At 36.3% G+C, this 25,905-nt stretch overlaps 1 protein-coding gene across 1 annotated transcript in view; it reads left to right on the top strand.

Annotated features, from left to right (window-relative positions):
* Positions 1-25,905, top strand: part of CALCR (calcitonin receptor) — a 60,037-nt gene that overhangs the window by 9,441 nt on the left and 24,691 nt on the right. Inside the window, exons 4-6 of the mRNA XM_035698542.2 lie at positions 2,879-2,991; positions 5,917-6,008; positions 13,756-13,882. Of these exons, the coding sequence (XP_035554435.1) occupies positions 2,879-2,991; positions 5,917-6,008; positions 13,756-13,882 (332 nt within the window). The remainder of the gene's footprint in view (positions 1-2,878; positions 2,992-5,916; positions 6,009-13,755; positions 13,883-25,905) is intronic.

The following is a 25,905-nucleotide window of genomic DNA, read 5'->3' as shown; positions in this document are numbered from 1 at the left end:
TACTTGATCTAGACTTTGGGTATACTGGGCTAATATAGAATGCACAATGGAAACCCTGACTTTCAGATTTTCCCAAGATTTGTTTGGTCAGTTTCTACCACCTTTCCAGGTCAACCAGCCCTTCTATTTACTTTTGCTCACTGACGATGAATGATAGGAGCTTATACTGCGTATAGACCAAAAGTGAAAACATCACTTAAGAAAGAAAACAATTGGACAGCCCTGGTGGCCCAGCGGTTCCTGTCAGGCTCCCTGCATGGAGCCTGTTTCTCCCTCTGCCTCTCCCCGCCCCCCAACACCCCTGTCTGTCATGAATAAATAAATAAAATCTTGAAAGAAGAAAAGAAAGAAAGAGAAAGAAAGAAAGAAAGAAAGAAAGAAAGAAAGAAAGAAGAAAGAAAGAACGAAAGAAGAGAAAGAAAGAAAAAAAGAAGAAAAGAAAAGAAGAAAAGAAAGAAAAGAAAAGAAAGAAAGAAAAGAAAAGAAAAGAAAAGAAAAGAAAAGAAAAGAAAAGAAAGAAAAGAAAAGAAAAGAAAAGAAAAGAAAAGAAAGAAAACAATTGTCAAATAGTAAAATCTAGGCAAGAAAGTTTCCAGGATCTAGATTAGAGCAGAGCAATTACTCTTTCCCTGTGTCAATGTTTAAGAGATGCTTTTGGCGCTTCTAACAAGAATGAGATCCAAAATTCTACCCCATTAAAGCTGAGATAATGAAAATGAGATTACAGGGGGCTACTTTAAAACCAGTTCAGGCCAGCCACTTCTGAAAATTCTCATCCTGTAAAGAGGAAGGGCTGAGTGCTCTGCCCTGCTCAGCACTACATTCCTGTAAACTCTAACTCAGTGCTCTTTGATGATCATCTTTCTGGCTTTTATTGACTCTTCCCAATAAATGATGCTTTGTTCATCTTGATTTGACAACTACATTAGAGATAACTTGATTGGCATAAAGAGCTTTTCTGCAATTGAGGCTACAAGGCCATTCCAGAGCAGCAATGGGCTCTTGCCAAAGTGGCTATAATTATTGACTAAAAGACAAGTTTTTGGTCAGCAAAATAGGGATTTCCTGGCATAAATCCATTTTATCAGCCTGGTTTTTAGAAAGAACTCTCTCAAGTGGGGGACAAATCCGCTTCAAAAGAAAAACACATCTTAAAAATACCTATATTCAACAAATTGAAATTCTTTAGGACTTCATTGACCTAACACTATATTTTAATGATAAACAAAACAGTTTAATGAAATGACAGAGATTTCATTTTAGACAAAGTGCTTGGTAAAAGGTAATAATAGAGTGAATAACAGCGTTGAAATTCAAAAGAGGCTGGTAGCCTGAAGGAATAAGCTAGAATGTAAAAAGCACATTTAACAAGGAGGTACTTAAGGCATCAAACACTTAATCAGCGTTAATGGCACAGATCCAAGATGGTTAACAAATGGTTTAGGACAATGATTCTCAACCCTGCTACCCTTTGGAATGGGTGAGCCTTTTAAAAATGCTGATGCCTGGATACCTCTTCAGATAAGGAAATTTGAATCTCTGTGGATTGGGCCTGAGAATCTGTAAAAAGCTCCCCCATGTGGATCTGGAGTGAAATAAGAATGCTGTGTTCTTCATGGGGGCAGTCCAAACTTAAAACTATTTCGGAGGGAAATACCAGTATCGAGCACATGCAGAGTGACTCCAGGTTGTGAAGAAACACCAAGCTGTGTAGTGTGAGTAAACGGGGATGTTTGGTTTGGAAAGGGAAGTTAGGGTAGTCATATCCTTTCTTCAGATGTTGAAAGATTTGCCAAGTGGAAGAGGACTCAAATCTTCTAGCTGCAATGGATAAGGAAATGCAGGAAATGCATTTCCAGGAAACCCCCAGATCCAGACTTGAGTAACATCAGAACAAAATAGTATCTTATCACAGTCTTGTCTGTGATTAGAATGGACTTTTTCAGGAAGTATACCCCTCCATCTTCCATGGAATGTATTTTGCCTTACATAGCTAAATAACTCTGTTAAAACTTCCTTTTGATAAAATAATATGCTTTCTGACAATATAATAAATATAAAATGCTTCAATACAAACCACTTTTTAGAAATTGCAAATAAGCTTGGAATGGTCATCGTTGACTAATAGCATCAGCAAAATCATTGACCAATTGTCAATACCAGTTTTTCTATTCTGTTTAGTCCTAACCCTTTTTTGAAATATTGTTGGTATCCAATGGTGATTCTTAAAGTTTTTGTCCAATGATTGTCTCAGCAAATTCACAATTAAAAATTTTTCTATTTAACTTTCTAACACATATACATTAAGCAATGATGATTCTAACAGGTTGCTTGAAAACATCTTTTGCTTGAAAAATGTGTTTTTTCAGCTGCTTGAAATAATTGTTGGAGTACAATTTGGAGTACATACAAACGAATCTACGGTTCCATACAGTCAACCTAATAAATACATATTGCATATAAATGAAGGAAAGTATGGTCTTGCCTTTCTCACATAGTTCCTATCTAAAATAAAAAATATAAGGTTTGTTTAAAAATACTAGGTACGGTATAGGAAGCACTTTTTAGTGTGATGGACTTGAGAGGAAATCCTAGCTGAGCCACTATCTAGTGACTTCAAACTCACTCTCTGCTTCCTGTTTGTAAAATAGAGATGGGAACATTTGCTTCATGTGGCTCTGCTGACAACACATACTAAACAAGACAACACATACTAAAACATCTTGTAAAATGCATGATTCATGGTAGTGTCTATTGACCTATATTCATATTCAAGTTCTATAAAGTGATGAACAATTGTGCAATGGCTCTTAAGCTTTATTTTTCCTTCTTGGTATTTTGAGATAGTAATGTAATAACTGTTATGTTTCATTAACAGAAAAGGTTACAAAATACTGTGATGAAAAAGGGGATTGGTATAAACATCCTGAGAACAATCGAACCTGGTCCAACTATACTATGTGTAATGCTTTCACTCCTGAGAAACTGAAGGTAGGTTCTATTTCAAATCTCAGTATTGGGAGAGAATGCCATTATTTTTACACAGAAATGCATGCATGACTATAAAACACCTACTACTGAAAAGCTAACCTATTCTATAGAAGGAAATCAGATCATGGCCTGTGAGTTCTAGGGACTCTATGAAGTAGCATTAGAGAAAATATTTTACTTCTTGGTTGGCACTTAGTGTCAAAGAGTTCCTTGAGCATATAGAATCAGGTCATTTATAGTGAGGGAAATAGTGCCCATAGAAGAGATGATGGGATTCCCCCAGATGCTACACATCAGGCAGCATTTCCAGGGACTTTCTAAGATCTCTCTTCTACCGAAAGAGTTCCAGAATTATAGATTTTTTTCCCAAGTCACAAAGTTGACAGTTGCTCCCCCCTTCCCTGCCCCAAGAGGCCCATTATAGTTTTACTATCAGGACTTGAAGGAACCCTTAGAATAAGGCTTCTTATCAGCCAGTTGATACAAGTGTGGCAGTTTAGTCTGTTCTGATTTGTTGGAATTTATGTCTTAGTGCCTATTAAATATTTGTAATATCATCTCTGCTTGAAAGCATTTAAGCCAACAGGAAAAAATCCAGATACCTACCTACTCTCCAAATGCATGAGAAATCTGAAAAAAAGAATCCCTAAGCTGACAATCAGCCTCTTCTCCCCATGTTGCTGGGAGAAACGGTGGATCAGTACTTAACCACACAGGCTATCCCTGAGCAGCCCTGGTGTTGCAACAGAAATCTGTTGTTTCCTTCAAAGACAGGCCTGTATGCTAAATAATTACTAAGTTGGAAGCTAAAAACACATCACTACTTCTGTTAATTATAGAGCGGATTTAGGAGTATAGAAAATTTTCCTTTATTAAAAACAAAACAAGCAAGAACAAAAAGCAAACAAGATGAATACGTAGCTTAGAGACCAGCTGACTAGAGACTAGGGGAATATCTTGTCACAGGCACAGGCTGGGGGCACCAAAGCCTGTTACCCCTTTACAAATTACTTAGTCACCCCTGAGAATCAGATGCATGTCTACATCCTAATGGAGAGCTATTTACTTAATAAGATCTGATTGAAACTCCATGTCACCAAATAAGGAATTCCTGAATGAGGACTGATTATGATTTTACAGAAAAAAATAGTAAACTTGTTAACTGAATTGTTACAAAGAGTGCAGATCCAAATAAATAATTCTTAGTGCTGCCATATTTGTCATCTTCTCACTCTGGCCAAGTCTGAGATAGTAATAAAATATTTTAAGAGTTAATGTTCCCCTCCACACACCTAACATAATGGTTGAAATTCTTTGCACAAATCTTCTAGCCACAAACAGGCAAAAAATATATGTTTTTCAAAGAAACCAACTTAGTATTTTTAAAAAAGTGTTTCTCAGTCTTAAGAATGACACCAAGAATGGCAACTAAATTATGAGCTGTTGGTTTAATCTTACACATTTAGACAACTTTGTTTCAGAAGAATAAATATTTTTAAAGTATTCTGGAGGCAACTGAAAGAAAATGAATTAAGTTATATAAAGTTTTCTTAGAAATAAATATACAGAGATAAAAATAAAGTCATGACAGAGGATAGAGTCATGGGTATATATCCAAATTAAAAACAGTATTTTAAATGGCAAGGGGATTCTGATTCTATATGGTGAATTCCTTAAAAGGAAGAACTCATAGAAAGTGCCACTCATGGTTTTGTCTAGTGGGGAAGTTAGAAAAGTAGCCAGAAAGTGAATTGGTGGGAGAAAAGTTAGGAGATGAGTATTTGTTTCCTTGCAAAGATTCCTAAATATTTTCTAAGAAAGAGAGTATAAGCTATTTTGAAGTCCTTAACATCTCTAGCTATAAGCCAACTATTCCAACTTTGTAATCATTTGTGCAAGGATAAACAGGGTGCTATTAGGAGAGTAGTATACTGAAAGTGTCAAATAATATGTAAATAACCCATCAACTGGTTCAACAGCCACAATTCAAGAGAGGTTGATTAGTTCATTTTGAAATTTCAACGCCTAGAAAGGCAATATTTGTTTCAGTCCAGCAATAATGCATATCACCAAACAAAAGACTCTGCATGCTTTGAGGGCCTTTTAGCAGAATCAGTGCTTCAATGTCAGGCTCTTCACAAGGAAATTGACAAGAGTCAAATGTTGAAGCCTAATGATTTGTACATTTCTCCCAGGAATTAAAAAACTTCACAGAAATTATCCAACATATCTACACTGCATTTGTATCATATGCTCTGTTGATTACTAAGTGATGTCAGTTTTTGCTTTATGCTTCATGTGGTTTGAGTTTATATTATTAGGTTAATAGAAATTAAAAATCATTCTGTCTTCCTGAATTAACATCTGGACCTGTATGACACCAGTTTTCTTGTGGTTAGTGTTTACCAAGATCAGCTTTTCTCATCCTTTTATGTTCAATATTTCTGTATCCCAGTAGTTAATGATGTTTCTTATAAGCAGCATATAACTGTTTGAAAAATCATTGACTTTGACCAAATTATTTTAGAGATGAGGACTACTGAGACCTAGAGAGGTGAACTGACTGACTTATGAGAGTCACACAAAGATTTAAGGATGAGTACTCCGAGTAAGGAATAGCTCTGATATAAAAAAAAAAAAAAAAAAAGAATAGCTCTGATGACTCCAGTCTTAGATTCTTCCCACCCTATCATGCATATTCTAATACAACTGATAATCTTATAATATTTAACATCTTAATCCCAAATATTATGATTCAATATAATTTAATTATCTGAAACATTTGTTACCATTCTGGTAGATTTTTTAAAGGACGAGAACTGTTGTTGATTTACACTAATATTAAAAATAGAAACTATTTTCCCTCCTCTACTATCATTTATTTGCCTGTTTATTTTTATAACTGTTCCGTTCTTGTTGTTTCAGAATGCATATGTTCTGTACTACTTGGCTATTGTGGGTCATTCTTTGTCGATTTTCACCTTGGTGATTTCGCTGGGGATTTTCGTGTTTTTCAAGTAAGTAGCCTCATAGCATCTGCTTTTTATTTTCTTCTTTAAGGTACTGAAATAAATGGCAAACTGCAAGAGTTAGGGGAAGGGTGATCCTCTGCAAACCACAAGAGAAATACAACACTGGGAGTTATGAAATAGCACGGAAAATGAAATTAATTAAAACATGCTTTTTAACCCCATCTCTGAGGAAAATAAGATGGATTCATATAATTTTCAAAGGCAGTGTGGCTCCTTCCCAGAATGAAACAGTCCTATAAACCCCATAAGTACATTGTATTAACATGTGGAAGGCTAGGCTCCACTCACAGTGGTAAGGTTGCAGGAAGTATTGAGGAGACGCTCTTCTTTTACCTCTATCCTAAATATGGAGGCCATGGCCAGAAGCTCAAATGTACCTTGCCTAATTATGAGTTGTATCACAGGTAGATTTGGCCAGAAGAGAAGTGTTGCTATTTGGCCAGAAAAGAAGTGTTGCTAGTGAGACCAGGATAGTGTTTAGCCGTAGAAGGAAGAAGGTAAGGCTCCCTTCTGGCCCTGACTCACTCAGCTGGGACCAAGGAGAATCTCTGAAAGAAGAGTCAAGTGTCAATGTTTTGCCCACAAAAACTGAGCATTTTAACTGCAGTTATAGACTAAGACACTGTGAGGAGTAAAATCCCAATGAGATTTCTATTCTGAGACCATGTCTATGCACTTGATTGCATTATCTATGGCAAAATGATTAAGTTGATATAATATTGATTTTGTAATAATGGAGAATTTGAAACTTTGAGTCTGTTTTTAGGAATGACTTCATCATGCATGTGAGATAGTAATATATGTTAAATTCAGTCCTAGAAACATCCTGAATTTGGTGTGATTTCTTTAAATCAAAGGCATCATGAGTCACTATATCCCTTTCCTGAAAATTCTGACAAATTTCTACACTACTCTTTCCTTCAAGTAATACTTTCTGTAGCTGTGGTGGTATTATACAAATGGTTAAGAAAAGTTCCTTCATAGGTTCATACTACAAATAATCCTCCACATTTTAAAGATGTGATAACGCAGGACGCCCGGGGTGCTCAGCGGTTGAGCATCTGCCTTCAGCTCAGAGCCTGATCCTGGGATCAAGGATCGAGTACACATGGGGCTCCTTGCACGGAGTCTGCTTTCCCTCTGCCTGTGTCTCTGCCTCTCTGTCTCTCTCTTTCTCTCTCTGTCTCTCATGAGTAAATAAATAAAATCTTAAAAAAAATAAAGATGTGATAATGTAACTAAATATACAGTGATTCATTCATACATAGTATAACAAATTTGGTTTTTGTTAAGATCTTATCATGATAATACTAAAGAAAATTAAGCCAAGAGGTATAAGCACTCCCTGAACACAACTACTATTTTTCCCTTGATCCTTTTTATCTTTTTTTAAGATTTTATTTATTTATTCATGAGAGACACAGAGAGGGAGAGAGAGACAGAGACACAGGCAGAGGGAGAAGCAGGCTCCGTGCAGGGAGCCTGACATGGGACTGGATCCCGGGTCCCCAGGATCACGCCCTGGGCCGAAGGCGGCACCAAACTGCTGAGCCACTCGGGCTGCCCTCCCTTTTTAATCTTTGTCTTCATCTTATACCATTATCGTATTATGTCTATATCTTACATAGTCAAGGTTCTTATTCTGAGCAAGCAATGTAATTGGGTAGAAATTTTTTGTTAAGTGATTAATAATAAATAAATAATAATTTAAATAAACAGAGAATTAGCTCCTTCCATATATGGTTTAACAGGAGAAAGATATAAACAAAGCAACAAGATATAGGGGATTAATTACTAGAATTAGATTAGAAGAGCATTTTCAATTATAATCAGAATATAGCAGAGTAAACACATAGCATGATTAATCTTGGAATGTCTATTCATTTTTCAATTGCACTTGGCCACGGTGAATAAATACATCATCATGGCTCCCATACAACTTTGATTAAAAAGTCTGTCACTAAAAGTCTAACCTTTAAAAATTTTAATATAACCATAGAAAAAAATTGAAAGGAAAAAAATTGAAAGAACAGCCCCCAAATTTGTAATGATGCAACTAATAAATGTATTCAGGAGTTTAAAGATAAAAAATGTCAAGGGACATTTCTTAGTTCTTTATTTCTTTAGTCACTTAAATAAGTGATGAGATGTGAGAGCCAAATCAGCAATGAAAATAAAAATATTACTTCAACATTCATTTCTATTTTAAGCCACTGAAGATGTGTGTTTAAAAGTGCAGTGCATAAGCAAAGTAAAATATTTCTCAACTCCAGTTAGACCCAGAACAAAGTTAATCTGGCCAAACCTTCAAGCAAATTTGGGGGCAGAACACAACTACTTCTACTGTCTAGAAAGCACCTAATTTTGTCCTATTGTCTCTCAGTTCCAAAAGCCTACCAAACAGCAACTTAAATCTTGGGAGGAAAACTAAGTCTTATTGATTTATAATCTGAATACAGTAAAGGGAAAGCAGAAACTGAAATAGCTTGTTCTCCAGAGCACACACAACAAGAGACAAATAGGTTATGAAAAACATACATGCTGAGATATCAAATATTCAAACCTAAAAGCAGTTACATCTGATTTTTATACTTGTTTTTAATTTTATCTTAAGCCTATCCAAACTAAAAATACCAAGGGCATACATTTTCTTAAAATTAAACTATTAAAAAATTAAAGTATGTTTCTGAATCTTCGGATTTTTTTCTATACATTTGCATTTCATAAATATTAAAAGCAAAAAATAAAAGGTAATTCTAATCTATCACTGGATTTTATCTTTTAATTAGCAACATTTTCCCAGAATTGTTTTCACATGTTCAACACCACCCTTAAGGTCTTTACTGCTTATTACAATGGAAGCTTTTATGATTTATGCACTTAAATGGCATCGTCTGTGTGAAACCTGAGCAAAAATATAATCATCACTCCCTTGCTTAATTCTACATTCCCAGGCTTGAGTTATTTTTGCAAAATCCAATCAATTTCATAAAACTTTCATGAAACCAAAATGAGGAGTTACACCCAGCTCCACTTTTGAAACCTAATGCCCCATTCATAATCATCTCATTGAAATCTCTCTCTTAACTCATAAAATGTGCCTTATAGTGTCTATAAAAAGGAATAACCCTCCAGGTGTCCCCCTCAAACCAGCAGGCTAAGAAAGCCTGCAGAGGAATTTAAAGTTACTAAATATACAGAAGGCTGTGGAACTGCCAATACTTTGCTGCTAAAAATCTGGAAAATTACTCATATATATATATATATATATATACTCATTTTCTTTGCAGGAAAAATAGGAGCAACAATACGGAGAGAGATTAAATAGAAACATCAAATTTATTCAGCAAGACTCCTCACTACTAGATGCCAATAGTAAATGTCAACAAGAGAGTTAAGATGAAGATACCCTTAGGGAAGACTATCTTAAGAAAGTCACATAAGTGGCCATTTATTTGTCTTTGTTTCCTGACCATTTTAAGCAAATTTGCAATAAAATTCACTTATCCCATCAGTTCCACTTAGAATTTATCAATTGACATTTCTATGGAATAGTCCTAAATTACTAAACATCTCACTGTTTTCTCTCAAGAAAGCACAATAATCGAACATTCATTAGCATCCATTTTGACTGCTTGATACTCATGCCTTACTGATCATCAAATTTTGAATATTAATTACTCTTGCCTGAAAGTGAATAAAGATATGTGTTGGAAGACAAGAGGTGTCTTTATTGCATTACATTGTCTATGTTACATTACATTGGCCATATCAGCACAAAAGGAGGGTTTCCACTGGGACTTGCAGAAGCAATACTGATTCCTCTCTACTTACTCAGTATTCACTATTATTCTCTGTCACATCTACATGGTGGATGGAGAGATAACACTTTATCTTGTACTTGTATAGTGGCCAATATTATACATCTCTGGTTGTCTTCCTATTGTTCTAGAGAAACCACTAAATCAATGGCACCAAAGATAGCCTCCTTTCTTCCAACCCACCCTTGACATGACAGGACACAAAAGATAACTGTTGCTCATGTCTTGGCAAACTGTTCATTCATAGAACAGTAGTAATAGGAAAAGAAGTAAGAATTTTGATTGAAAAGGAATTCCTTAAGTATAGAGATTGTGTGCTAAATCCAAAGGTTTAAAGTCTCTTGTTGGAGAGGAAAGATGTATATAATGCATTGGGTTTCAGACTTTTCTTGGAGTCTTAATGTGATCCATTCCACATTCCCTCCCCTCTCCTCACTTGTCTTTCATTGTAAACAAGATATGATAGCTAGGTAAAGGAAAATGTAGAGATACATTGAAACATATGACTACTTGTACCGATCACAATGGTTATTCCAATGCATATTTTTGCATTCACCAATAAATTCAAATGACTTTTACTTGTTTCATGACTTGCTTCTTCCCTTACTTACTTTGAATGTGACTGTAATGACAGTCTTATAAAGGACTAAGCACTGCTGTTCCTTATCCTATGATATCAAAATGGTTTATGCAATCTGCAAAACTCCGGGCAAGTATAAATGCCTTCTCATACAACCACAGGCTCCCCAAAATCACACACATACATACATAGGGTCCCAATTACTTGAAACAAATTTTTAGTGTGGAAGATTTACACCAAGCAAACTAAAACCATGAAAATAACTTTTAGTGTTATCCTTAAAATATGACATCTTGAGATTCATACCTAAGTAAATCATTATCTCTTCCTCACATTTGAGTGAGTTTGGTTGGGCCAAGACAGAAGTAGATTATGTTGTCTTATCTCTGCTATTAGAGATTCTATAGTACTTGGTTTCCTGCCATTCAGAGAGTAAGCAATGTTCTATCTATCTAAATACCTATTTCTTTTAATAAAGAGGAATGAAGTACAGCTAAGATCAGATTTGTGCTATTTTCTACTTAAGACATTTCAGAGCTGACAGATCATGTTCACTGAAGCAACAAGATGCTTGCATTGAGAACTAAACACCTAGTTATTTATGTTAAGTTCAATTAACCTCTTTAGCATGCTATACCTCTCCTTCAGAACATTTATCATAAGAGTAAATAAACAATTATGTAGTATATAAGGTCCCTGAAGACAGAAGTGGTCTATTTTGTTCACCCATATCTCTAGCATCTACCAGAAGGTCTGAATCATATGGTAATGTGTATTGGATTATTAAATGGGTACACAGTAATATGTGTTGGATTACTGAATGAATTTTAATCAACTTAAAGTACCGCTAACTTGCTTCAAAAAGCTGAGTGTAAATGTCATCAAGTAAGTGTAATAAAATTTTTTAAACTCAATAAGCAGAAATTATATTGAAATTTCTAGACACGGGAACTCATATTATATACTAGTTATATTCTTCCTTTGGAACCTAACAGTTTATCTGGCTTTAAACCAGATCATTTTCTCATTATGTACATAATACTGCACTGAATATAGGTTTTCCCCACTGTTGAACAACAGCATAATGTCCAATATTAGTTAGTTAATACCTATAGCAAGAACTTGGCAAATGTTCAGTATGATACAAAGTATAAGATATGAGACAATATAGCATTCAATGTAATTCTCTGATGTACTGGAAAGCTGTTTACTGGTCACAGCTTGAAGAGGAAAACAGCTCTTATGTAAAGATTTTTAATTTAAAAACATGAGTATCCAGCCCCGCAAGGTATCAGACACTGTTCTAGGTGGACAAAATGAATTCCTCTAGCATCCCCAATCTGGCTAGAGAAACAGAGAAAATAAGAGGCAATAAACAGATAGATGATATGTCAGGAGGTGGTGTTAAGAACAAAAAATAATAAAGCAGGGATAAAAGAGCCAGGAAGTAATAAGCTAAAAGTGGAGGAAGTATATTTTTGATTTACACAGAAGACTAAGCATTAACCAGTCCTTTAAACTGATGGCATATATCAGCAGATTATTGAACTCTTCCTGGTCAAGAGAAAACCAGGCATGAGAATAGCAGCCCTGTATGATGCAATCATCCATACTCTTTAGTTCTGGATAATGCCAACTGTTGTTGGTTTAAGCCGGGGTGAATTCAATAAAGAGACCACCGATATCCCCCCCTCCCCGTGAGAAGAATTATAAAATGCTATTATGACTATATGGAAAATGACAGGTCACAGGTTTAATGTAGCAGTTGCAATATTGCAGAGTTTATGCAGTGTAAGTGGGTATGATATTTCACATAAATAATTTTTTAAAGCCTTAAGTTTGCAACCTACTTTTATAGTACTATTATAAAACCAATTAGGTTTGGTTTATTTAATGGAGTTTTCTGCTGCTAAATAAAGTAGTAAGTACATGGGTGTGTTCATGCCATGTGTGTGTATGTGTGTGTGTGTGTGCGCGTGCGCGCGTGTGTGAATTCTTCTCTAAACCTTTCCTGGATAAAAAGTTCTGCATTGTATCCCTGCTCAACAGGTTGCAAATATTTAAATATTCTGTAGTAACTATTTACTAATGGCTATGCTTCCTGAAAGTTGAAAGATGTAGCTACAATAATCAAAATATGCTCTAATAGTTACCCTCACTACTTAAATATACTTTTTACTGCAATTTATTATTTGAAACTTAGGAAAGCATTGTAAGTAAACCCAGACCATTCTCATATTTCATCTTTCCCCAGAATTCCCGTTTCAAAATTCCTGGAATTCTAACTTCATTCCATGATTTTCTTAAGGAATGGTTACTGTGATCAACCATTGGCATCATTAACTGAATGTTTTAAATTTTCACATTATGCTAAACATTTTTTGACTGGATCAGTTATGGTAAATGTGAGATTTTTGTTCATCAAGAATAATCATTCCAATTTTGTTATAGCCATCCTGCAGGGCTTTCTCCATTTGCATCAAAAAGTGAAATAGGATATTCAAACTAATGTTTATTTATGTGATCATTCACACAAATACATATGTACAAGCTTATGAAGTGGAGGAGAAAGGACTGAAAAATCCAACAAATTGTTTCGTATCCAAAAGGTGGGAAACGGCTATGCCAACAAGTGGCAGCATTTGGATGGGTTTCATCAGATCCAAACCACAATATGCCTCATAATGAGATCAAATTTGAGCCTATTTAAAATTCTCTGACTGTGTCTGAGCTCCACCATCAGGAGGATGTGGAAAGGGAGAACCACAGCGTTGATTCTAGTTGGAATATGAGAAATAAGAAGATATTTGAAGAAATGGCAAAAGGGAACAATGACAGAGACATAATAAAGTCTGTGTCTGATGGGTCAAAGACACGAATTCAGTACTTCATTGAGGACAACCTTGGTTCTGACTTCATGCTCTGTTATCCCATTTGCCACACAGTTTCTGCCTGGTTACATCAATGAATATTTGACTTTTCGTCTAAAGCACACTCCAAACCCTAATGGTTTCTCTTGTAAGAGTCCTTCTCTTAATTAATTTCACAATATGTGTTATAATTAAAAGTGATTTTATCACTCACTCTTTCGGTTATTGTATGAAGTCGCCCTGAGGACTGAAAACTATGACCTACTGTGACTGGAAAACTTGTTTTAAAAATCAGGCAGAAAAGTGGTAATGAGTCTTAAAGATAGGACCAGCCTCACTTATTTCTATAGGTCTCTCATCTATTGCTAAAAGAAATATTACAAATATTAGCAAAATGTTTTTTTTCCACGTACTTCAACATTTTGGCACTGGTTAATGCTTTCTGTTACCTTTTCTTCCAGGAGCCTTGGCTGCCAAAGGGTGACTCTGCACAAGAACATGTTTCTGACTTACATTCTGAATTCTATGATTATCATCATCCACTTGGTTGAAGTAGTACCCAATGGAGAGCTCGTGAGAAGGGATCCGGTAAACACTGCATCATTTGCTTGTTATTTATTCTTAAGGACATAGTACCTGTAAATAGTGAACATGCTGCTGTTGTCTGACTTAACCAGCTGTTTACATGTGCTGCCATATTTACTTTTACAGTTGAGTTTTGCATTGCACTAAACATGGCATATCATTTCTATACAGTTATCAGAAGTAATTGCCATAAGCAGTAGTAAAGGGATGGGAATAATTCAGTCATAGCCAAATAAGAATTATAGAACAAATCATGAGTTTTTACTACTAATTAAAAATGTATTAACATCCTATGGGAAGTGAACATGTCTTGTGAACATCAGACAGTTTGAGGTATACTAAGGCAATGTCGAAGTGTGTCACTAATGGGTTATGGGTATGCCTATATAGTAATCCCCTTAGCATCCTGGCACCAGGCTGGGCTTGTGCCAGTCAATTGAGCTATGAGTAGCTATGCATTTACTCTACTAAGCCACATAAATACTATCATATTTTATGTCTGCATGTCTTGAAAAAGTTTTATATACCCTGAGCTGACTCACTCTCACCTCCCAGTCTCTGCTGATGATTCCCAATAACTATAACCCAGAGGGCAAGGAAGCCCTGATGGAGATGTACAGATGGGTTTCTCTGGGCCCAGGGCAATGGGGGCAGGGTGGAGAGTGCATTTGAAAGCACGAATGGAAGCTATTTAGTACACAATGAATGACCAAGGGATATTTTCATTTTTGTTTCCCTGTTTAACTGTGTTATGCAAGCATCTGTAGATAGCCTCATCTTTCAAACTGGCATTTGACAGCTTTGCCAACCCAAAGACAAAAATGCGTGAAATCTGCCCAGAGCATGCATCCTGCGTGACAGTGGCATGGCATGGGAAAGCAGCTTAATTTGGCTTCTAATGAATCCACAGTGTTAATAATTTTTTGCAGTGTGAATATATCCAGAAAGATAGTATGGTCCATCTTTTAAAACCATGGCATCTGTTATCAGAGACAGTCTTATCTTATCTGCAGAATGTGATCTAATGGGATTATCTTGATCAGTTTTCTTTCTTAATGTCAACTGATTTTAATAAAAATGATTTCATTTCATCTAGTCTTTCCAAAATCCCAGCAAAGGATAGATATTATTCCCATTATTAACCGAGTAAACTGAGTCTCAGTGAAGGGACAGGTACTCTGTATTATGGTTATTTAGAGATGGGATTCAAACCAAAACGTGTCACACTCAGAAGCCCATCCTCTCTTCTATATACCACGTAGTGCTCTAATGGATTTCCTTAGAAAGATGTGTTCTTAAAGAAATGGGCTCAGCCATTCCAAAATGATAATTGTCCATAATTGGATATATACAGTATGTTTAATTAGGGAAGCTGACTCCTACTAAGATGTAGAAGCAATTAACTAAGCATTTCTCAGCAGAAAAGACTCAAATCTTTGGTTTCCTATACCCCATTAAGTGTGGAAATCCTAAAAAAAGTTACTATCTGCATGGAATAGGACAGGAAATGGCACGTTAGCACTTTAGTCATTAAGTAATCAATCGTGGGAGCAGTGCTCAGTCATATTATGAAGTATTATAAATTCTTGAGTAGGCTCTCTCCCATCTCTCTTGTGAGGGGTCTCATACCCATGTATCATTCCACCAGCCCACTCTCTGGCTCTTATGGAGAAGAGGGCTTCTCGCCCATTTTAAGACCATACTAATCCTGTTATCTTCCCCAAATAGTCTAAATTAAGGATTTTTCTGAATTTGCTATTGAATTACAGAAGCCATTTAACCTTATCCATCAATGAGAAAAATAAAAACTTCTCTGCTTACTTCCAGGAGCTTGTCCTGGAGTCCCAAAAGAAGCATAAAGCTTTTAAAAATCCCCAAGGGTACAATATTGCAAGTGATTGCTCACAGGGTTGCTGCTAACTCTTGGCCTGTAACTAATGCCCTAGCTCTCTGCACTTGGCTTCCCTAACCCATCTAGTGTACTCATTGCTCTTAACAGTCTTATGAGTTATCATCACTGGATGTTCTCACTTTCATAGGATACGTTAGGGACAGACATGCCTATATACTTTGCCAGTCATCATACAGGCTGCCTCCTAGCTACTACCAGTCAGCCCAGCTCTGTCTTGTGGCTTCTCTATTGCCTAGAAACCTAAAGCCTATAAGCAGATACCTAGGGACCCAGTTCAACCCCTATGCAGCTGATCTCCTGGGAGAATATAAGTGTAAGAAGAGAGGAGCCAGAGAAATTAACAGGAAGTTTTCTTACGGAGGAGTGAGGGTGGCTCTGTCGCACACAGTAGGCAACCTCAAAGTGACCTAAGTTTGAAAAACAGGAAAAAAGGCTTACCTTTATGGCATGACTAGCACCTGGTTTTGCCAATCAATATGTCAACCTAGCAAACGTTACTTTTAGCTATGCAAGAACAAACTCCCTAGGGAAAAATTTTAAAATTTTCCCTAGGGAAAAATTGTAAAATCTTGAAAGGTAGAATTTAATCCAATCAATCAAGTGTTTATTGAGTGCTTAAAACTCAAATGTTAGTCTTTAAGGTAAACTAAATTCATAGAATTTGGGGGAAATAGCTATTTATGATATCCTCATCACAATCCATAGGAATGGAACATGTCTCAGGTGGAAACAGCTTCCTATGTCTCACAACCATACCTGGGGGAGGGGGAGGTCAGCCCTTTGTTTACCTATTTCCCAGTGTTTGTAGGTTGTTGTTTTTTTTTTTTTTTAACAGAAAACAAAGGAGCAAAAAGACTGTGTGCCTGAAAGAGAAGCCTCCTCTCTCCTCTGAGAGCAGACAAAATGAGAATAAGCCATTAATAAGCCACCAACAGTGGGAAACAGGGAACACCATAATATGTGAACACCCTCTGCCCTCTTTCACATTTCCAAAAGTCTTTTAATTCCATAAGACAAAATTTGGAAATTTGCACCTTTTACCAAATACATTTAGTGTCAGCTAAAAACGAATTACTATAATGACAGAAATTAATTCATGTTTGTAAATTGTGAAGTATACACATGGCCCCCCAAAACTAGGTCATTTGTGTTTAGTACATCTTCTATTTGAAACAGTCATTGTTTTCCAGTGAGATATTGCTAAATCTCTTCTCTAACTCTTCATATGCAAACAACACAGGGCTGCTCTGTCTAAGCAAAGTTCTTCAACAAAGGGCAAGAAAGAACCCTCAGGTAGACATGTCTTTTATGTTTTCATCCTTGAAACTCTTATTTACTATCTCCAAGAGAGACAGGTCTTGAAATTTATGTTGTAGCTCACCTTGAAAATACATATTCTGTCATAAATGCATTCATAGAAACCCAATTTCTTAAATATCATTTCTTATCCGGAAGACTGAAAGTGAGTTGCAGTTGAAACTATGAATTCAGGCATCAAGAAAGGAGAAATTTTTCCTCTTGTAATATATTTAAATGTATAGGAGATAAACAAGAAATAGGAAAAGTTTAAGAAGGAAAGCACCATCTTCCCTAAGAGTAAAGTTCTCCACCTCTAAAGAGACAGACAAAATAACTTCTCAGCACTGAGAATCAAGTCGTCAATATATTACTAAGTCACATGGAAAATTATATATTTAGAATTTACTTTAAATGAATTACTTGAAATATTGCATTTTTCTTTAAAAAGTGATACTCCAGAAAACATTAGATTAAGGTTCTCTATAGCTAAGATGAGTGGAGACAATAAAGACAAACCTAAGAAAAGAAGAATAACAAAAAAAAAGCACAGGTACTTTTTGAAAAAGGGATGTTCTTGGACATTGTCAATTACAAATATTGATTGGAATTATAACTAACAAAAAAATATAACCACAGCCGTAAATTAAACCATATTTATCAGTATTCCATTTATCTGTCATTCGGGTATGTGTCTCCTTTAAAAAAAACAAAATACATAATTTTTAAAGACACTTTTTCTCTTAAGCCAACTAAAGGCAGAATTGTGGATTGTTTTTTCATTTTGACCCAATTCTCAGGTCACTGAATCAGCAGTTAAGAGGCAAAAAGATTTTCCTTCCAGTGCCCAAGGGAATATATTAAAAAGAAAGTTATTTCTTGTAAAAGGAGGCTGCATCATCCCAAATGCTGTTGCACTACTTCTTTAAGAGTTTATTTTGTTGGGGGCAAAATAAAACAATGTTCTCACTCCTCAGTAGGGAATCCCCATGGGTCATGGGTTTGTGGTCCCTTTCCCATCAAAGAAGCTAGTTTCTTCCCTTGGAAGTTTTTTAGTTAGGCAGATTCTCTCCTGTAAAACCAGGGGTGAGAATTTCATTCCTTGACATTCTTTTTTAAAAAGTTAAACTCAAAATAACTCATGGCATAAATAAGGACTGAATAGAGCCTCAGTTTATTGAGTGATGTGAAAATTGCCCATTGTCACTTGTGTCATTTGAGCATTTCATTTCCATAATATCTAAAATTTCATTTTCTTGTTCTATCTGCTTATTTGATGATCTTCATGTAGAGAGTCAGGAGGCAGAATTAAAAGCATTGTTCTTACTGCATCTAAAGGAAGCTGGCAGCATATTTGTCATTTGCTAGAAAGAAATGTCTCTTTGAACTTTTTATCTGGGTCTAAAAGGGACAATACATGGAGATTAGTTTTTACTGGGAACCTGGGCACTTTGCACTTCAAAAGCCAAAATAATCCAGTCACATTCTCTATAGCCTCTTATATAAGTAAAGTCAAATGAGTCCCAAGTTGTGAAAAACAAAGTCAATTTCTTCTAGTTCTAATTTGTTCAAGACAGTTGAGTCACCAGACTATGTCAGAACGTCATCCTAGTCACAGGAAGATCAGTTTGGAATGCATGTCCAGAACTGAGACACCAGAGACAGATGAAACCTAGGACTGGAAACTGAACTCCTCCTCCCCAGCCCAGAGGAGGCTGGTGCAAGGGAAGCCATCTCAGTGTGATAGAAGTGACAGGGACAGCAGAGTTTTTGAGATGAGAGAGATCAATGCAGATAAAAATAGACTGGAAATATCCACTTTAGTAGCCTATGGAAGAGATTAGACTGGGAATGAAAAAGTATGATGGATTTGAGGAACAATGCAGAGAGAATGATGTAAGGAAATGAAATATCTTACTCTGGTCATTTTTGCCGTTTCACTTACACATCAAAACCAATAAATGGTATTTTAACCAAGATCATATAGTGCAGAAAAGTAGGGAAGATTTCTTTATTTCTTTTAAAATTTGTTATTTATAACTGACCACTTTCCCATATGTATTTGTAGACTTTATTGCTAAAATGTCTGTAAACATCAACCCAACCTCCAGTTTCTCTCATCTGGCCATTCTGGGTGGTTCCTTTGCACAGGAAATCAGTGACTTACAAATGGTACCTTGTAACATGGTTTACGTAGTGAGGCTTCATGTCAACATTTGCAGCTAGCTTCTCCTGCTTTGAGAAGGCTATCATGAATTTCTTATAGATTTGTTTTCATTCTCAAAAACCTTCTAGTTGATTTAGAAGGAATTTTGTACCTTCCCTTGGCAGTACACTCCGTTGGTTCATTGCTAGAAAGCTATGGAGCCAGTCAGTTTGATATTTGCTGTACTTAGTTGGATTGCTCCAAATATTATAGCATTGATCTTACTGATCTTACAAGACCTCAAATCTTAGCTCTTCTACTTACAGATTATTCTGCAACATTGAGCAATGTAACTTAACCTCATTTTTCTAATGTGTAAAGTGCAAATGATAATAGGCACCTTCCCTATAGAGACATTTGTGAGAGTTAAATGAAGTGATACACTTAAAATCTTCAAAACAGTCTGGCACATAAAAACTCTCAAATGTTAGCTATTATTATTTATATAATACTTGTTACCATTGTTGTTAGGCCTTAAGCACTTGTCATTTTCTCACCATGGCACCTAGTTTCATTTCTGTGTTATATAGCATAGATTTGGAAACTCAGAGCATTTGCAGAATACTGCTTAAACCCAAAAGGGACTAAGTGTAAAAGCAGAATGCAGAGAATATTCAGAGGCTATTAAATTGGAAATAACCAAAAGGGCAGTGGTCTGAGAAAATAAAACTAAGTCAGTCATGGCTTGTGAACCTCTAGTGAAGAGTGACATAATACCGTCATTATACCATACAGAGAAAGACCCTTGAGCATAGCAAGCTGTTAATTTGTACTCCCCTGTCGCATTCATAACAGGTTTTTGTTTCCATCGTGTGTATATCCTGCTTTTTGGTTTACTGTGGCTTTGTTTTCTGAACGCTTCCAGAGTGCTTCTTTTCCCAATTTGTGGGTCATCTTCCAAAGTAGGTAGGACTTTTATCTCCAGTGCCTTTTCCCCCCAAACCCACTGAATCATGAGTATAGTTCCACAGATTCAAGCTCATTTTCTCTGAGGCTTTATCAGAAATCAACTCAGGATTGCATGATAGACTCACATTTAATTGAAAATGTTACATTCTTAAATTCCTCTGGAAAAAGGCTGCAGGACTTCTTATAAAGTTATCAAATGCTGACTTTCTGACGGAGATTTTTCCTCTTCATTCGGCTAGCCTTAAAGACTGTACAAGTTGACAGTTTTCAAGTTCATATGAGTGCCTTTTGCTCCTTCATTTATCAACTGTACTGGCATCTTGACAAAAGATACTATAATTCCTTCTCCTGAGGTTTTAGTATCCATGTGAATCAAAGCCAGGACTTTCCCCACTGCATTGTTAGTCTACTGGAACGTAGACAATTAGGATTAGCAGCACCGGAAGGCCAGCAAAACAGAAATCAAGTACATTGAAGAAATTCCTTGTATACCCTAAGTCCATTCAAAGAGCAGCCCCCGGACCAACAGCACCATGATCCCCAAGTACTTGCTAGAAATGCAGAATCTCAGATGGTCACTCGTGAGACCATCTGAATCATAATCTCTACTACTGGGGCCCAAGAACCTGTATTTTGTCAGGCTCTCCCAGTGATTTTGATGCATGCTAAAATGAGAGAAAATCACCCCCACAGGATGATAACTACCGGGGACTCCTTTATTATTTACACTGAACTGGACATATTCAGAGGCTTGCATTATAAAATGCTGTCAGGAACTCATACTCCTCTAAGTCAACCATACCTACCCCTTTTAGAATTTAATATTAAGAAGTAGATGAGGGGCACGTGGGTGGCACTAGTTGGTTGAGCATCTGACTCTTGGTTCGGGTCAGGATCTCAGGGTGTGGAATTGAACCCCACATAGGGCTCCTCACTCAGCACAGAGTCTGCCTGAGATTCTCATTCTCTCTCTCTCACTCTGCCACTCCCCTCCACCCAACAAAATAAATAAATATACCTTTTTAAAAAGGAGTCGATTAAAGGGCATTTTCAAGCTTGTAAAATATATGAAGGCATGGAGAAGAAAAGTTAAGCAATATTCCTTTTCAGTTCTCCACCTATCAAAATAACCCTCTCACTTCAATAGAAGAGAGCTGGGAAAATTACCAGCCTCATTGAATGTCAGTCTCATTTAAGCCATCCTCTCTGGTAGACAAACAAAACATTTGCCTGTAAATTCACAGCATGTTCACTCCAGTTCCAGATAATTCAGGGAAGAGCATGGAGATGCAGCCTCCATTTCCCAAAAGTTTGTGCTGACACAAGACAGAATGATGTACACACCACATAGGTACAAGAGGCAGAACAAGCCAGAGACATAGTGCCAGCTGGTACCTTGTTTATACACATATATATGTTGGTCTGCTTTTCCTGGAACATTCACAGAAGAACAAAAAATGTGATTTCCAGAAACATAACAGACTCCAACAAAATTGACTAGACGATCAGAATCCTTTTTGTTTTGGCTTTTAGTTGTGATTAACCTCTCTCTCTCCCACAAGGATTTTCTTCTCTAGTTTTTACTCACCATTCCTTCCTGTCTCCTAGTTCTTCTGGGTAGTTTCACTGCAGTTTTCACTTGTGATCAATCCTGGTGGTCTGTGTGGAAGTGACTAGAACATGGACAAAGTCTTAATCCAAGCATTCGCAGGAGATTGCAATGTCCCTGCAGTCCTGACTGCTTTTTCCAAAGGAAACCCCCTTATTGACTCTGAAAGTATAAAATATCTCTTCCATTTCACCTGGGCCCAGTATGGCATGTTTCCCTGAAGAAACTGGAAGAAGCCCTTTCCAGTATTTCCTGATCCACACAACATCCTGAGACACCCTTGACTAACACAAAACACTTCCCTGGAGTAGTACTATTACAACTTCCCCAAAAAGTTCTAATGAGAAGTTGCCCTGAAAAAAGTAATCAAAAATCTCCCTCATAGGAAGATAAAGAGACCTTGAGCATTTAGAAATATCATTTAGAAATAGAAACACCTCAGAAAAGAAAATTTACACTTTTGTGACTAGAGCAAAGTAAATGCTGGTCTGAAAAGCAGACATACTATAGGCAAGATCCTATACTATTGGATGAAAACAAGAAGGTGGAAACCTTCACAGAAAACTGAAATTTGAGGGCATGAGGCACCAGGCCAGAGGTAAGATACCTTTGAAATAAATATACCACATTCCAGAGAAACATTCTCATTTCTCCCTCTGAACTCCGCATATTTGGAATGTAGTTCAATGGTTGATATGTTGAAGAAAGAAATGACATTCCTAATAGCATGAAATAATCAGTCACCTAATAAAGACACTTATTTAAAGAATATAGCGGCAGCCTGGGTGGCTCAGTGGTTTAGCGCCACCTTTGGCCCAGGGCCTGATCCTGGAGACCCAGGATCGAGTCTCACTTCGGGCTCCCTGCAGGAAGCCTGCTTCTCCCTCTGCCTGTGTCTCTGCCTCTCTCTCTCTCTCTCTCCCAATCTGTGTGTCTTTCATAAATAAATAAAATGTTTTTTTCAAATGAAAAATAAAAAAATAAAATTCTCTAATAATCAAAATTATCCTCCAAAATCCCTTAGATCATGTATCAAGTACAATATATATTCCTGTACATAAATGCTTGTGCACACAAAAGTTTGAGGATACTTCGGGTTGTTTCTCTGGGCATCTTTCTCTGTTGGGAATGTGGAGTTCCTTGCTTTCAAATAGCTTCCAGAATGATAAGGGACCACTCACAAAAGAGAGAAGATGGCAGTGATAAAATAACATCACTAAATTTTTGCTAAATCTTTTTGGAAACTTTGTAAAAGTGATAATGTTTTAGAAGGAAAAAATCAATAGAAAAGATTAAAAATGCAAATCCTTGACTCTAAAAATGTAAAATAATTTACCTTTCTTTGACTTCATACCAAAATATTCAGATATCTCATCCTCCCCTAACATGTCTCAAGATACAATCACAATTTCAAATAACTAAGAAAGGAAAGTAAAACTCTTCTCGCATCCCTCATCTCATCAGATCTAGTATTTCCCATTTTGTCTGGTTCAATAGTGTTTACATGAGTGAGAAATAGACACACGTCCCATCATATCACAGAAAATGGGAACACTTGTAATCTTTTTTACATAAAACGAAAAGCTAATTATGAAAACTTTCTTCAATAGTAATACTTTAAAATGATCCTGAAATCAAAATTCTTTCTCACAGATAGGGGGCAGACCTATGAAGGGCCTGTAAAGAAGGACCTTTTTGAATCATTTGAGAGCAGGTTTTCCCTTGATTTTCTGTTTTCTAAAGAAGTGCTGTTTGGAATGGTGGGGTGGACAGAAGAGATACTGAGTACATTTGACTCAGACAAAAGCTTGTTTTCTTTTAATTGAAATGATAAGGGAAGCAGCAAAAGACATACTTTTAAATAGGTCTCATATAAAGATGGCCATTGTAGAAAAAATGTTTCAATTGCATATATAAATAGTACTTCAGTGGAGAGCATCCATCTTCCTGTCACATGCAATTGAATTGAGCTGATAAATAAGTCTTGCATCTCTCCTTTATGAGAAAAAAAGGTGATTATGGATTTTACATGTAATAAACTCAAAGGCCTTGAAAAGTTCTGGATAATTTGCATGCAGTGTAAATAATTGAAAAATGTGAACCATTGTGGCAGAGCAAAAAGCAGGTGTATTATCAAAATTAAACTACCAGGTTTAGAGCTGACAGTATTTTTAAATATGTTATTTAACCATTATTTCAAGATGGGGAATGTATTAAGATAAACTGCAAATCATGAAGATTGGAAGTGTCTTCGGAAAGAGGAATTTGAAAGAGTTTGAAGAGCTCTGTGCAAAGAGAAGGACCTGCTTTTCCAGTGCTCTAGGGCATAAGTGACAGGGAATTTCTGACCTTGGCAATGCTACCTTCTAAGATACCAAAACTTAGAAGAACATGGCAGAGACCCAGGAGGGCACCCCTGCCAGGGATCCTGCCCAGCATTGTAAGGTTTTTTTATTGATGTCAATAGCCTGATTCCTTCAGAAATTTGCAAAAACCATAGGCCTGTTAGGAAAAAAAGGACCCTAGAATTCATTTGTCAAATCTTGATTAAGCAGCTCTTTTTTGAAAATAATAAGCAGTACTTGAGAAATAATCAAATTAGGTGTTGAAATACTTTCAGTGGACTTTATAAACACTACCCAAAGCCATATTCATTTAAATTTAATTAAAATCTACTGCTCACCTTCTGTATAAATATTATTGGGTTTAAATTCTGAGGGTGGAGAGCAGAGAAACAGCAGAGACAAAAAGATGATCAAGCAGACACATAGTTAACAGCAATTACATGTTCACTCAATATGTAACCTAAATGCCCATTAAGTAAAATTTAATAAATAAATAAATAAATATCCATAAAATAAAATTTAATAAAAAATAAAAAGTTTAACCAAAACCAACCACAAATCTTTGTTATTCAGGGCTTGTTTTAAATGTCTTTTCCTTCCAGCGAAATATCTAGAGATTGACTTATCGATTCTTCTTCCTTGGCTAAGTAAATATAGTTTTGTACCCTGCCTTCTGTGCAAAAATGAACTGATGAGAAAACATTTTTAGAAGCTTCAGGGAAACATAAATAATCATGTTTAATCACTGGAAATTACTCTGAACCTATAGCAAACTTTAAACATTTTACTTTAAAGCACGACTTAGAAATAAACGTGGCATCTTTGACTTGACAGAACTTATACAGAAACTGAACCCATTCACCTGACTTTGTATTTTACCAATGAAAGGGAGATATTGCAAGGATTTTTTTGTAAAAGAGAAGAGTTTTTGGTCACATACAAAATGTTTATGTGAATGAAGTATGCACTGGTTTGGCCCATGCCAAAGATTTCCAGTGGAGAAAGCCCACTGTTGGCAGCACTTCTCTGGGCCTTCAAGACTCTAAGTTTCTTGGGAGTAGGGTCGGCATTTGACAACTTTAATCTTCCAGCCTAATGCCTGCATCCAATACAAGATTTATAAGTATTTGTTATGCCACCTTCCAAATCTGTATTTCCCATGTCCTCCATCCCCATTCCCTTTAATGTTTTCAATCGCTCTACTCTAAGATTTCTATGAATGATAGAGTAAAATGTGTAATTCTTTCCAGAGGTATGGCATTTAAATAAGGAAAACAGTCTTAAGCTAAAGAAATGAAATTCTGTGGCATTTCAGACATTATGAAGATGGTGGAATAAGTTCTGGGAGGCAAGATGGTATTCCCTAGATCCCTTTTAGACCTGGTAACATACCCATAGGGCAAATGGTACCAAGAATGGATCATGGTAGATTCTTCAGTGGCTTAAAAGTAAGATACAGATTGGTACCTACTGTTGCCTATATTGCTTCCATAGATCAGTGCTGATTTCCTTTCTACTTCTCATCCCCAAATCCTTCCCTTATCCCCAGCACAACAGAAGAACACCTCAGAACACTGACTACCTGTCCTAAGGTTGGTTTTTCTAAAAGACCAAAAAATTGCAGAGCAGTTTTCATAGGGAGGCATTCTTCCTTCCATTGAAGGGGATTGTTTGTTTGTGAGATTTACTTATTTATTTGAGACAGAGAGAGCGTAAGCAGAGAGAGGGGCAAAGGAAGGGAGAGAAAAA

This window comes from Canis lupus, chromosome 14, assembly GCF_003254725.2.
Source record: "Canis lupus dingo isolate Sandy chromosome 14, ASM325472v2, whole genome shotgun sequence".
NCBI lineage: Eukaryota > Metazoa > Chordata > Mammalia > Carnivora > Canidae > Canis > Canis lupus.
The sequence above is the reverse complement of the archived record's forward strand: the minus strand, read 5'-3'. Positions and strand labels throughout refer to the sequence as shown.